Raw genomic sequence first — 15,085 nt, forward strand, 5'->3', positions numbered from 1 at the left:
AAATTGAAAACAATTAATTCCTATGAGAAAGGAAATTCAGAAGCTTTCAGACTCTGAGGACATGTCAAGCATGTGTCCAGATTTCCAGGGAGTATGAACTTATGTCACAGGAGGAAACTTGTCCAGTGGTGATAATTATACAGAACAAAAGCCCCCATCACACTATCATCTCTGCAAGCATTTGAAAATCCCATTAGGTCTAATGCCCTCCCAATAACCCCTGCCTCTATCCTAAAATGAATTTCAGATACTATAACCTATGCATGAAATATAACCTTAAAAAATCAACATAATGGCCTAATTAACTGTTAACAAATGAAAAAAATTATAATAAAATGATGTATAAGTGTTCCAACATAACTACACTAAAAATAACAACACACCTCAGATTTCCAAAATGTTCCAGAGGTGGTCTAGCCCCTCTTGCACCGTTAACATTTTCATTTACTACTTTCATATAAACACACACACATACGTACATATAAACCAACTATTCTTCTGTGATATTCTATGTGTGTATGTATTTAATATCATGTTACAGTTTTGTATTATGACCTACATCATGAAAGAATCTTCAAAATAGAAACAAAAAGATACGCTTTCTGGGAAAGACACTTGTATCTTTAAGGTCATTCTGATAACCACCTTAGTAGTTAATATGAATGCCTACTTTACTCCTAGCAACTTTTCTTACCTATTTATCACCAGTGGTCCACTATCATGGTTATCAGCGATTTGTGTGAAAATATACTGACAAATCATAGCTTCAGTATTTAAAAGATAACAGTGACACTGGCATGACATCAAGATATCTACTGGTTGCTAATTTCTAAATTTCAAAATGCCTTAAATCCAAGAGTTAAATGGTTAGTAACAAAAAAGTACAATTAAAAATTTTAAGACCAGTGAATTTGAAGTTGATAAAGAAATGAATAAAATGGAATTTTGTACTTAACATATAAGAGATGGCAAGTGCGAGGTTCAAAAAAGAGTCTTCATTAATATGACTTTCAACGGCTACACATCCATCCTCAAGATGCCTCTGTGTACATACCCACACCCTTATTTCTGCACATGTATCTGCAGGTGTATGTACTAAGTCAGTTTCACATTTCAGAATATGGCAAATTAAAATATACTAAACTTTTAAATTCAAACATTAGTGACCCAATTAAATTCATCCATTTAGGACCTGCTTCCTATAAAGGAGATACTGATTTCAATGTTCCCAATACACAAAGTAATCCTTCCAAAAACATTAAGCATGTTGACACACTTTTTCGAAGATGCAGACTAAATCCTCCACCCAAAGTCGTTAAAAACTCAGAGCAGGCACCAAGGGAGTCCTCTGCTAAATGGAACTTGCATTTGTAAGAGTTGTTTCAACTGCCTTAAAACTAACAATGCTACTTGCCAAAAGGACCAGGCTTTTTCCCACTTTGAGCTCTTAGGAAAATTCTCTTATAGTCTGGAAATTATAAAGCTCTAAAAGGAAAATTTAGAAACTACATATCCTTTTTGCCCCTTTCCTCTTTGGTCAAGATAACAGGTAGTCAAAGTCTCTGCTAGTCATAAAACTTCAGCTGAATACACTTCCCCCTCTTCCTCACTAGGAATAAAGACTGAAGCAAAAAACAGCACAAGTGCCCTCTTCTGGTCAATATGATTTACATCAGCTTCTCGGAGAGGAGGATTCAGTCATTCCTCAATGGCCTTATTCATCCTCCCAACTACATTTTAAACTGCTGCTGAGCCAAATTAACATGACCCTCTTATGGAGAAACTAAGCCCTAATGGAGATCTATGAGACAGGAAATACCCACGCAAATATTTTCTGAATGTATCTAATTTTTGCAAAAGAAAAGGTTTACAGGGATTATATTTAATACAGCAAAGGCAAAGTAATTAACAGCATTAAAAGGGCTAAGACCATTGAAAGCTGGAGATCAATATATCCAATAGAAGCTGTCATGTCAGGGCAAAGGTGTTACCTTCAATACAACTCAAGGTGAGAAATGTCAGACTGTTTTCTTTCAACATATTGGTTCATATAAAGATATCACTTGACTCCTAAAAAATTAAACTATACAGTACTTGCTCTCTTCTTAAAAGCGAGCTAGACAGCCTTGAGGTTCTTGGGAAGGTTACCTGGAACATGTGAAATGCCAACTTTTCGTTGTATTCCCATTGCTTCATGGCTTGCTCCACATCTGGTGGCACCGGGACAGGACCATCACTTGTGCTGGAAGCCATGTGGTAAAAGTCAGAAATCTTGGCCAGCTGCTCTCGAAGATATCTGGTAGATATTTGTGTCCACTCTGCATTAAAAAAAAAAAAAAAAAAAAAATTTTTTTTGTTTTAATTTCCAGACAAGATGGATAGAATAATTAATGTTTTCTCCCCCTTTCTGACAATCTTAAGGGTGTACATATAAAACAAACATCTATTACAAAACAGTGGTTTTGACACAGCAAGCACTGTGCGAAGAAGTACAACCACCCCAGAGCCTTTAAGTAATGCAACGTGGCCAGACCTAGTAGGAATGTTGGCCAGCTCTTGGGTGGAAAGGACGGCTCTCCCCTTGCGCCTCTGTGACCCCTAAGCTAGGAGAAGAGTTGCCCACACTTGAGTTATGTGCATTTAGTGATGCTCCAGGAGCATAAAAGATTTTTTTGCATACAAAAAGCCACAAGCAGGAAATAGAACTGTGGAGGTGAGTACTTCAAGAAATTTCAATTCTACTGGAGAATTCAAAACCCTTCAAATGCAAGTCTTAAGGTAGATTTTTCAGGCTCCAAGTTGGATTTCTAACATGCCTAATTAAGATCTGTTTTGTTCTCATCAGTCTGTAAGAGGAGTGGCATTCGCCGTGGGCTGGCCCTTCACAGCATTCCGACCTGCACTCTCCCCATCCCCGCACCTGCCACAAACACAAGCACGGCTGCCTCTTGGACAGCCATCTGGACCTTCAATTAGTCTCCGCTCCACAACCAACACAGGATGCCTCAGAACTCAATCAGAAAGAGTAGTGAGCAACAAAAGGTAGGAGTACAGAAAGGAAATAGGAAAAGTACCATTACAAAAAAACAAAACAAAAACAAAAACAAAAAACACTAAAATTATTCAAAAATGTCTGCCAGAGGGGCACAAATTAAATCAGTGTGTTGCCTCTGGCAACCGTGAGGGATGTGATGCCAACTTTAGCCCATTCTGTGGATAAAAATGTAATAATTGCATGCTCACAGCCAAATTTCCCCAAGGATTAGTGAAACAGCATTTCAGAAGAAACCACCCTACTGAAACGTTACCACACAATACTGTTCTCCCATTATCCAGGCAATTGGCTCTCCCGCCTTATTTTTAAAGGAACCTATCTTGACAAAAGTAGGAGCAGAAACTAAACATCTGTTGGGGACTGAGGGCTTTGTTTTTATTTTTTAAGTACTGTAAAAGTACTTGACAATAGTCCAGAGAGAACTACTGTTAAGTTTTGGTCTAAACAACTTATTCTCATTGTGTCTTATTTAAAATTTTCAGATGCACGTGTTAAACTGTAGTAATTAAGCCAATGCAAAAAGATGAACAGATACTAGGTCAACATTCTGTCCCTAGTGCAACAGTATTTTAGAAAGCACCACCAATAACATATTAATATTCATCTATCAGCATTAAAGACATAACAATACATTATCAGCATCATCATCTGATGCCCCCATTATGAACTAATAGTCTCATGACACTCGTTTGACAAAACAAAATGCCCACCATCAGATGAGATAAGTTTAGCTTGGCTATAATAAGCAAAAACAAAAATAACAGGGATCCAAATCCTAGCTTTTGTGTGCCAAGCCTTGCTATTAACTCTCTCAGCATGGTACCATCCTCAATACCCCCACAGAATATTTTAGCCTCAAGAGCTAAAAATAACACACATATTCACACACCACCTACTTCGTCCAGGGTGTATTTTCTTTTCAAGATTGTTAAATACATAAGAAATATGTGTTCACTACAGAAAATGTGTAATGCAGAGATGAAAAAAAAACATCTGTAATCCCATCACTCATAATTAAATACTCTAATATATATCTTTTCAGTCATTTTTCCTTTATATGTGCTGGGATTTTTTTTATTTTATTTTTATTAAAATAAATCCTTAATGTTTGTTCATTTTTGAAGAGACAGAGCATGAGAGGGGGAGGGGAAGAGAGAGAGGGAGACACAGAATCTAAAGCAGGCTCCAGGCTCTGAGCTGTCAGCACAGAGCCTGACACAGGGCTCAAACTCATGAACTGTGAGATCATGACCCAAGCTGAAGTTAGATGCTTAACCTTAACCAACTGAGCCACCCAGGCGTCCCTATGCTGGAATGTTTATATAAACATGCATTTCTTTTAAAAATTATGCTGAATAGGACATTCCACAATCTGAACTCCTTGTGGGATTCAAATGGTATGCAAATGTAGGTCTCTTGAGTAGTGTTTTTTAACACTAACTATATTTAACTGGCAGTAAGTTATCACATCAATCAGATAGATTCAGAGGTCTGGGACATAAGAGTCTACAGAGGATTAGTATAAAAATTAGGATGCACACAAAATGTTTATTAAAAACTGAAAACAGAAAATAACAAATGGCCCCCAGTCTTCCAACACCATGAAATTATTAGGATCCACTGACATCCCTCATGCTTAGTTAGGACAAATAATGAAAACCGAGCAGGGCTGGGGGGTGGGGGCCGCAGTGGCAAGGCAGGCAGTGGTTCTCAGCCCTGGGTGTGAATTCAGTCCCAGGGGGAACTTCGACCAAATTCCAGTGCCTTCGGTTCCTCCTGCCAGATCTAGACTTAACTGGCTGGAGGAAGGAGCTGTTTTTTATCAGGTGATAAAAAGAAAATAGGAATGGATAAAAGTCACAGGGAAGATGGGCGGGGGGTGGGGGTGCGGGTGGGGGTAGGATGTGCGGTGTTCAAAGGTGCAAAAGGCACAGAAAGTGACCAAGGAGACCACTCTGAATGTGGAGCAAGCAGCTCTAAATTCAAGCAGCTCCAAGGATACGGCCACATTTGGAGTTCACTGATGTCAAGCAGAACTCCAGGTCCGTGAAGCCGGATCATTAGAAAGTGTGTCCACATAATTCACATTGAGAGTGAGTGGCACCAGGAATCAGGACTGAAAAGAATGACTGGTCCCTTTGACAACACTCCCCGGAGCCTCCATGAATCCCACAGCCACTTATTGCCTCTTTGTTAATGCCTAATCCCCAAGACAGAAGGGGTTTCGGAGGTCATACAGCTCACCCTAGCATTTTATAGATCTGGCACAGCAGGCTTATGCAAGGTCACACAGCTAAGCCAGAAGTACACCAACAGGTGTGAGATGCCCCACTGTAGTACATGAAAACATGTAAATCGACAAACACATAAAGGTCATAACAGACATGCGCCAAGTTCCGTTAAAGATGATCCTCCTTGGCCTGGAATACCTGCAGTATTAATAAGAAAACTGGGAGCCTGACAGAAGAGGAATCTACCCTGGGGGCAAACACAAAGCATGCCAAATGCAGCAAGGCTCAAGGGGAAGGTATCCTGGCAGCAAAACATTAGTTGAGAAGCAATAGAGGGCTGCATTTAGTGGTTTTGCTAAAATGAACTTTGGAACAGGATGGCCTTGGGTCCAAATTCTAATTCTGCTACTTGCCTGTGTGATGTGAAACAAGGTATCTAACTTCTGCTAAGTCTCGACTTCCTCCTCTGCAATAGGAATCAATAATACACACACACACACACACACACACACACACACACACACACACACACACACACACGAGAGTTACCGTAAGGATGAGTTACTTAGCATGGTGCATACAATGCAAAAATAGATCAATATGTTGTAGCTATCATCACTATTATTGGGATGAAAAGTTTCCTGAAAGGAGACTAAGGGTTAGATCTTGACTGTCAGAGGATAGCACCTGTTGTCACTGATGTCAGACCCTGCCACTGCCACAGCTGAGCTGCCAAGCCTAACATAATGCTCTGGATAAGGATTTATAAAATCAAACAACGAGTTTCATGGTTCCAAAACCTTCAATGGATCAGCAATCCTTAACGAATTAAGGCCAAACTCCTTACCTGGAACTTAAAATCATTTCAATTGCTACCTATCAGTAAGTACCTGAAGTTGCTTTCTGACTCTCATGCCCATGATGCTCTTTACCTACAATACCTCCTTTACTCACCTGTGTTCACTTGTGCTAATTTTTCTGGACCCAATTCAAACGTGACATTGAATATGAAGCCTTCTCTAATCTCTGGACACCAAGCCACCATGTAACGGGGCTCTCTCTGTTCTCTGATAGATCAGAATTTCTGTTCTTTCATCCTCTATCTCCTTCATCTCCATAAAACTATGTCTTATATAGTCAACATCAGAGTACTAATGTGAATCAATACACTATAAGGTGCTGCCCAAAATAACTACTAAATTAAGTCACTCCCCAATTATTCTGCCTCCCAAATCTTCCTACAAACATCTTTGCTTTTTAGGGTTTTTTCTTTGTTTTTGTTTTTTGTTGTTGTTGTTGTTGTTTGTTTGTTTTTTTCTTTAGAGAGAGAACATTCAAGCAGGGGGAGAGGGGCAGAGGGACAGAGAGAATCTTAAGCAGACTCTATGCTAAACACAGAGCCCAATGCAGGGCTCAATCCCACAACCCTGGGATCATGACCTGAGCTGAAATCAAAAGTCAGATGCTCAACTGACTGAGCCACCCAGATGCCCCTCTGCTTTTTAGTTTAAACTCATCACTGCATACCTACCTTTCAACACCATTTAGGAAATGTCAAATTCCCTGTCTAGTATGCTCTGTCTTTGTTACAGCCAACACATCTAGAAGCACCTGCTAGTCAATGTACTGCAAAAGGCCCAACCAAATACTGAAGTTTCATTTCTCTTTAATAAACTTCCAGTAAATACATATGTGCGTCCTTTAATTTTGTGAGGCTCATTTTCCTGGCCAAATTCTTTCCTCTGATATCAAAGCCAGTGGGAACTCACTCTGGAAAATAAATCCAACAGAGATTATTTAAAACTTCAACCAGTCCCAGAGACTAAGGTGCACATTTTTAAGGTGATCCACTTAATCTAAAACTTAAGTCAAAGATGACAGTTTCCTTGAAGGAGAAACTCATATCCTAGAAAATTCTTCCTATGGCTACACCACTAAAACAAAAGTCCTTGCTTCTCCACAAAGGGAACAGCCTGCTTCTCAAAACTGTAGGATGTTGAGGGTTTAATCAGCCTGACTTTGGTGCATATTGATTGAGGAAAAAAAAAAACTTCATACATGTAAGACACAACACATTCCACTTCTGAATACTCAGTAAGAATGACTGAAAGATTTTCTACCAGTTTTTCTCATATTTTCTATTGTTAAAAGGCTTTCTTGATTAAAGGATACCATCAATCAAGTGAAAAGACAACCTACAAATTGGTAGAAAAATATTTGCAAGTCACCTATCTGATAAGAGACCTGGATCCAGAGCCTATAATGAACTATAACAACTTGATGATAACAAGATAAATAACCCATTTTTTTTTAATTGGCAAATGATCTGAATAGACATTCTCCAAGAAGATAAACAAACGGCCCATAAGCAGATGAAAAGATGCTCAACATCATTAGCTACCAGGAAAATGTTATTCAAAACCACAATGATATACCACTGGGGTAGTGATAAAAAGACACATAACATCAAGTGGTGGTGAGGATGTGTACAATTTAGAATCCTCATGCCTTGCTGGTAGGCATGTAAAATGCAAAACAGTTTGGCATTTCCTCAAAAAGTTAAAAGTGGAGTTGCCATAAAACCCATCAATTCCACAACTATATTCCCAGAAGAAATGAAAGCACACGTCCACACCAAGATTCATCAAGAAATGTTTGTAGTAGCATGATTCACAATAACCAAAAAGTGAAAGCCACCCAAATGTCCATTAACTGGTGAATGGATAAATGTGTTATATGCATACAAATACCATTCAGCCCTGAGAAGGCATGAAATGAACTACTGACACATACTACAACATGGATGAACCTTGAAAACATTATGCTAACTGGAAGTAGGCAGTTTCAAAGGACCACATATTGTAGGATTCCATTTATATGAAATGTTAAGAATAGGCCAATCTAGAGGGGCTAATTAGATTGCCTAGTGTAGATGGGGAGGGAGGGCAAATGAGAAGTGATGGCTAAAGAGTACATGATTTCTTTCAAGGGCAACAAAAATGTCCTAAAATGTGGCCATGGCAAGAATATGCAATGAGGAAAGACAATCACTTCAATAAATGGTTCTGGTAAAACTGGACAGCTGCGTGTTAAAGAATAAAGCTGGACCACTTTGTAATACTACACACAGAAATCAACTCAAAAGGGATTAATGACCTAAATGTGAGACATAAAACTCTTAGAAGAGAACATAGGTAACAATCTCTTTGACATCAGCTGTAGCAACATTTTTCTAGATAGGTCTCTTCAGGCAAGGGAAACAAAAGCAAAAAAATTAAACTACTCGGACTTCACCAAAAACTTGTATGCAGCAAGGAAACCATCACCAAAACAAAAAGACAACCTACTGAATAGGGGAAGAGATCTGCAACTGACATACCTAATAAAGTGGTTCACATGCAAAATATGTAGAGAACTTCAACACCACCGAAATAACAATCTGATTTTAAAATGGGCAGAGAATCTAAATAGACATTTTTCCAAAGAAGACATACAGAAGGCCAACAGACACATGAAAAGACGCTCATCACTGATCATCAGGGAAATGCAAATCAAAACCACAATGAGACACCACCTCACATCTGTCAGAATGGCAAGAATCAAAAGCCCAACAAAGAAGTATTGGCAAAGATGTGCCCTGTTGGACATTCCTCAAAAAATTAAAAACAGAATTACCATATGATCTGTAATTCTACTACTGGGTATTTACCCAAAGAATACAAAAACAGTAATTCAAAAAGATATATGCACCTCTATGCTTACTGAAATATTATTCATAATAGACAAATTATGGAAGCAACCGTGTGTCCATCAACAGATGAATGGATAAACATGTGCTGTGTGTGTGTGTGTATATGTACACACACACACACACACACACACACACACACACACACACACAAATGGGATATTACGCAGCTGTAAAAAAGGATGAGATCTTGCCACCTGCAACATGGATGGACTTAGAGGGTATTATGCTAAGTGAAGTAAGACTGAGAAGAACACCCTAGGATTTCACACGTTTGTAGAATCTAAAATAACGAATGAACAAACAAAAAGCAAAATCAGATCTATACATACAGAGAACAAACTAATGGTTGCCAAAGGGGACAGGGGTCGGGGGATGTGCAAAATGGGAGAAGGGGAGTGGGAGACACAGTCTTCCAACTATGGAATGAATGAATCATGGGAATGAAAGGTGCAGTATAGGTATTATAGTCGGTGGTATTATCACGGCATTTTATGGTGATGGATGGTAGCTACACTTGTAAGCACAGCATAACATATAGAAATGTTGAATCTCTATGTCGTATACCTGAAACTAATGTAATACTGGATACCAAATATACTCAAAAAAAATTTTAAGATTTTTAAGTCATCTCTACACCCAACATGAGGTTTGAAACCACTCAAGTATACTTTACATGAACTGCAAAGTTTGTTAATATCTCAATATAGCTGCTATATGATTTTATTAAATGTTTTCTTGAAATACGTTACTATCAGTAAGAAATCATCTGCACTGCATGAAGTAAAAGACTATCCCATACTGGTAAAAAGTAATCCACTGCAAGATGATACAGGACTTTGAGGGGGTGGGCAGTGGGGAGGAGAGGGGCAAAAACAAGGGTGTCCGTGGGTCAATGGTTAAACCTGGGTGAACAGTAATAGGGACTTTATTCTTCTGTATCTGTACATGTGTGAAATTTCCATAATAAAAGGCTTAAAAAAGTTAATCAGTTGTATCCTATAAAATGATTCACAGAAAAACCTGAAATTCCCTATTCAGCCACTATTCACTTGGGAAATGAAAGGGGGAAATCAGCATGCTGATTGGCAGGCTGGATAAAGAATAGTCCAGATGAAAAGTGCTGTCTCAGTGCGCCCTGAGACCGACAGAGTCAGCCCAATGGCTGGAATGCTGTGTTTTGCTGAATGGTCAGTCACTGAAATCAGGCCCTCTGGCTGGAAAGCTGGAAAGTGGGGGGGGGGGGGGGGAGTGTAAATGGCAGTGGAGGGAGATAGTTGGAAGGCTGTGATAATAGAGTATGACATTTTTTTCATGTTTTAAAAAAGTTTTCCACTAATACAGAATTACCTGTAGAACACGGGTGTTTAATGGCAAATAGCCAGTATCTGTTTTTGTCTGGATGAGTAATTTTCCTATGTTATTTTTTAACTGGCTATTTCTCTCTGGTTTTATTTACTGAGCAACAATATGAAGTACTGTTAATTAAAAGATCAAGGTGGCTACTCAAAATAAAATAAAAATTATGGGTATTATAAGCAGCAAACATTAAGTGCCTACTATGGGCCAGAAACTGTCCTGGGCTCTGAGGCTACAGGGGGTTGAAGATAAAGCAGCCCCTAATTGGGGCAATTCAACCTCAAACTAGGCAAACACATAGGGACACAGATCTTGACAGCAGTGAGGTTAAGTGCTCTGACACGTCACGTGACCCAGGAGAGGAAGCAAGTGGACATTGTAGTCAAATCTTGAGGGACAGTAAGTACAAAGGAGTTCCACAGACACAAACAGCACTGTGCAATGTCCCAGGCAATGCAGAAAGCAGAAAGGCAGAAGGACAGAAAGGGCCTTTGAGACCAGATAGGTGACCCAGGCCAGAGGTCTTCAAATGCTAGTGCATGAAATGGTCACCAGAGGGCGCTGGTTAAACACACAGACTTAGCTCTGACTCCAGAGATTTCAACCTCAGAAGTCTGGAGTGGGGTCCAGAACTCTGCATTAATAACCAGCAGCCCAGATGACTCTGACCCTGGTAGTGATGACCTAAGGAATTTGGTCTTTCATCACAAATGATTAAAAGCCACTGAAGGACTTTAAGCAAAAGAATGGTAGGATCAGATATGTAAATTAAGACCCTCTCAGATAGTTGTAGGGGAGAGAAAGTGAAAGGAGACTATCAAGTCCAGTGGGGAGGTGACCAAGGAGGGAACGGAAAACAGGCAGGTGACATGGTAACCAACCTGATACTGGAGAGAAGGAGAAGAGCAGGGCATCTTCCAGATTTCTCAGTGGGGTGGCTGAGCAGATCCTGGAGCCACTGACGGAGATGTGGAGTGGAGACAGGGAGCAGGGGGAAGGGTGAAAGGGCTGAGTTCATTCTGTTTGTTTTTATTAACTTTTTGTTTTAATTAAACTCTGTGCAGTTGTAACAAATACTGCACAGAGATCCGACGTACCTCTCACCTACCTTCCCCAAAAGCTAACATCTTGCAAAACTACATTAAAGTATCACAACCAGGATAGTGGCATTGACACAATCCAGTGACCTTACCAAGGTTTCTCAGTTTTGCGTTCAACACCTGAATTTGTGGTCCCGGAGATACTCATGGGGAAACATGTCCGAGGCAGGTGGACACACAGGTCTGACACTCAGAAAAAGAGTCAGTGCAAAAAGACACAGGTATGGGGGCCGTTATCATGTGTCATTTCAATGCCTCAAAGAAAGTGATTATGACGATAGAAGTACCCAGCAGACATAGTCCAGGGGCAGATAGGTTTATTCTGCACAGTCAGAATATTAGTTGGCACCCAGCCCCACCTAGGCCCCCAGCATATGTTAACTTGCTTGGTAGTGGTTGGTCAAGAGCACAGGCTCTCAAGTCAGAAGACATGGTTCCGGTCTCAGCTCCAATCACTCACCAGCTCTGAGATCTTGGGTAAGTCACTCAGACTGCGGGTGCCTCATTACTTGTCTACAACACAGAGTTAAGTGTACTTAGCCCACAGGGTTATTTCCAGAATTAAGAGATAAAACCTGCTTACAACTCTGGGGCATGCCCAGAAGAAAGCAAACACCCATGATTTATAGGCCTGGCAGGCGGGAGCCCACACATAGGAAGGAAGTCACCATAGGTGAAAGTAGCTCAGTGGATGAGGCAAAGAAGACAGGTAAGGAGGCCTGGCTACTGTGGAAAAGTCTGTCTGGGTGTCTACCAGGATGGAAGTGAGCTAAGGAAAACAGAGAGAAGTTTCCTACTCTCTGAGGTTCAAGAGAAGGAAGGCTTGAGGGAGAGATGATTCGACCAACCGTTATGAGCAAAGGGCATCTTACCCAAGGAGTGAATGATGTAAATATAGGAAGGAGGGACAATACTCCAAACAAGATAAGGACCATTACAAGGCAAAATATAAATAACTGCACAGTTGTGTGGCAGACCGTTAATGTTTAAGGATTTCAGGGTAAAAAGAGACCAGACTGGCCAATGAAGGAAATGGATGGCAAGGTCTTGGGCAGGGAAAGGAGGAAGTGGGGCTGACAGGGGAGGGCTGGTAGGAGCAAGAGTTGCATTCCTAGGAAGCAAGTAAACTCCTAACTGTGCCTTTCTGCATCCTAGGTGCTGTGGAGTATCTCACACCTGAGGAGAAGAGACTCTGACACTTCTCTTGGTTTGGCACTCTAGGCTATCAGGTCTCCCAGTTTTTGTTTCCATTCTGATGTATGCAATGTTAACTGTTGCATTTAGGAATTTTTTTCCAACAGTCCTTTTTCCCTATCAGCCCCATACAAGCAACTGAAGCCAAGGCTCTTGGCAACCACAGAATCCAATTTTAGCCCCCAGAAGAAGACTTTCTTATTCACCACATCAATCACACCCCCAACTTCTGGGCAGAAGTACAGCTTCAGGGGTTTCCTCCTAACAGACGGGCTCATACTCAACATCTGCCAGAACAGCCTCTGCTCCTTCTCAGGAACGTGAGATGGCTCTCTGAAATTAATGCTATAATTATCATATGGTACATTTCTCAAAGCTTTTCAGATATCTGTGTACACCTGAATGAGCGGCGACCTTGGCCACGCTGAGATATTCCTGTCAAGGAATAACAGGCACACTATTTTCACAAATATTAAACTGGTGCATTTAATTAACCCCTTAGGACAAGTCCCCACAGTCTCCACATCTGAGACTAAGCCTCAAATTTTATTGCCCCAGGAGAGGAAAGCTACAGCTCGACAATAGACTTGGTAAGGAAACCACAGCTGTGCTTCCCTGTGTGCAGAACATACCTCTGTGCACCACTGAAACCTCAGACATACAGGGAAGCCTCCCCTGAGGACTTGGGTAGAAGGAGAAAGGGAGGAGCAGGCCTGGAGAAAGACATTTGCTGCCGGCCCCATGGAGACATGTGAACTACTTAAATTATTACACTGGACATTTCATTATCTTCACTCCTCTCTCAGTTTCTGCTACTGAGGAAGTGGTTGAAAGCCCTGATCATTGACGGAGCCACATTAACTACATTTTCACTTTACACTTTACATTGGAATTTAATTTCATAATGAGCTTGGTTTGAGTCAAGTCTCAATAGTAGAAGCACTGTGTTTACTACTTAAGACTTAAATGCAATTGCTGTGAAGTTCATACTTCTGAACAAGCCTTAGGTAGGTAAGAGTCTTTCATTAGAACAGGAATACAAATACTACAAACATTGGGGCACCTGGGTGGCTCTGTCAGTTAAATGTCCAACTTTGGCTCAGGTCATGATCTCACGGTTCACAGGTTTGAGCCCCACATCAGGCTCTGTGCTGACAGCTTCAGATTCTGTGTCTCCCTCTGTCTATGCCCTTCCCCAACTTATGCTCGCGGTCTCTCTCTCTCTCAAAAATAAACATTTAAAAAAAATACTATAGACATCATATTGCCAAAACCTATGTAAAGCAACTCTAGACTAAAAAGCCCTAAAACACAAAATTGCTTACACACTGTACAGACCAAGCAGAAGCAGACCCATCCCCATTATCCTCTCCTCCAGAACTCACCTGGCCTTTTGTTTTTTTTCCTGGAGCCCAAGAATGATGCATGACGTATTCATTTAATTAAATCTATTCACTTTTGTCCAAAAATTAACAACTCAAAAACAACAAATGTTGGCAAGGATGGGGAGAAAGGGGAACGCTCTTGCACTGTTGGTGGCAATGCAAACTGGTGCAGTTTGGAGAACAGTATGGAGGTTCCTCAAGAAACTAAAAATAGAACTACCATACGACCCAGCAATAGCACTACTAGGAATTTATCCAAAGGATGCAGAAATGCTGATTCATAGGGGCACATGTACCCCATGTTTAGGGCAGTGCTTTCAACAATAGCCAAATTATGGAAAGAGCCCAAATGTCCATCAACTGATGAACGGATAAAGAAGACGTGGTATATATACAATGGACTATTACTGGGCAATGAAAAAGAATGAAATCTTGCCATTTGTGACAATATGGATAGAACTGGAGGATATTATACTAAATGAAATAAGTCAGTCAGAGAAAGACAGAGATCATATGTTCTCACTCAAATGTGGAAGTTGAGAAACTTAACAGAAGACCATGAAGGAAAGGGAAAGAAAAAAAAAAAAAAAAGTTACAAACCGAGTGGGAGGCAAACCATAAGGGACTCTTACATATAGAGAACTGAGGGTTGATGGGGTGGAGTGAGGGGGTGTGGGGAAAATGGGTGATGGACATTGAGAAGGGCACTTGGGATGAGCACTGGGTGTTGTATGTAAGTGATGAATCACGGGAATCTACTCCTAAAGCCAAGAGCACACTGTATACACTGTATGTTAGCTAACTTGACAATAAATTATGTAATTAATAAATAGCTAGCTAAATCTATTCACTTTAGCTGTGCCACTCTCACAAAGACACTCCAACTGGTAATTTGACCCTTAATGTGTTTTCTATCCTGTCAATATATTCTAGGTACCCCTGACTCCAAAATAATGGCAAGTTGAAATGAACTTTAGAGCCACTTCATTCCAGGAATTTCATTTGAAAGATTA

At 40.4% G+C, this 15,085-nt stretch overlaps 1 protein-coding gene across 17 annotated transcripts in view; it reads right to left on the reverse strand.

Annotated features, from left to right (window-relative positions):
* Nucleotides 1-15,085, reverse strand: part of MED12L (mediator complex subunit 12L) — a 336,555-nt gene that overhangs the window by 267,076 nt on the left and 54,394 nt on the right. For all 17 annotated transcript variants that reach the window (XM_045503242.1, XM_045503255.1, XM_045503254.1 and 14 more), the window contains one exon: nucleotides 2,149-2,318. In XM_045503242.1, coding sequence (XP_045359198.1) covers nucleotides 2,149-2,318 — 170 coding nt within the window. The remainder of the gene's footprint in view (nucleotides 1-2,148; nucleotides 2,319-15,085) is intronic.

The sequence above is a fragment of the Leopardus geoffroyi genome, chromosome C2 (assembly GCF_018350155.1).
Source record: "Leopardus geoffroyi isolate Oge1 chromosome C2, O.geoffroyi_Oge1_pat1.0, whole genome shotgun sequence".
NCBI lineage: Eukaryota > Metazoa > Chordata > Mammalia > Carnivora > Felidae > Leopardus > Leopardus geoffroyi.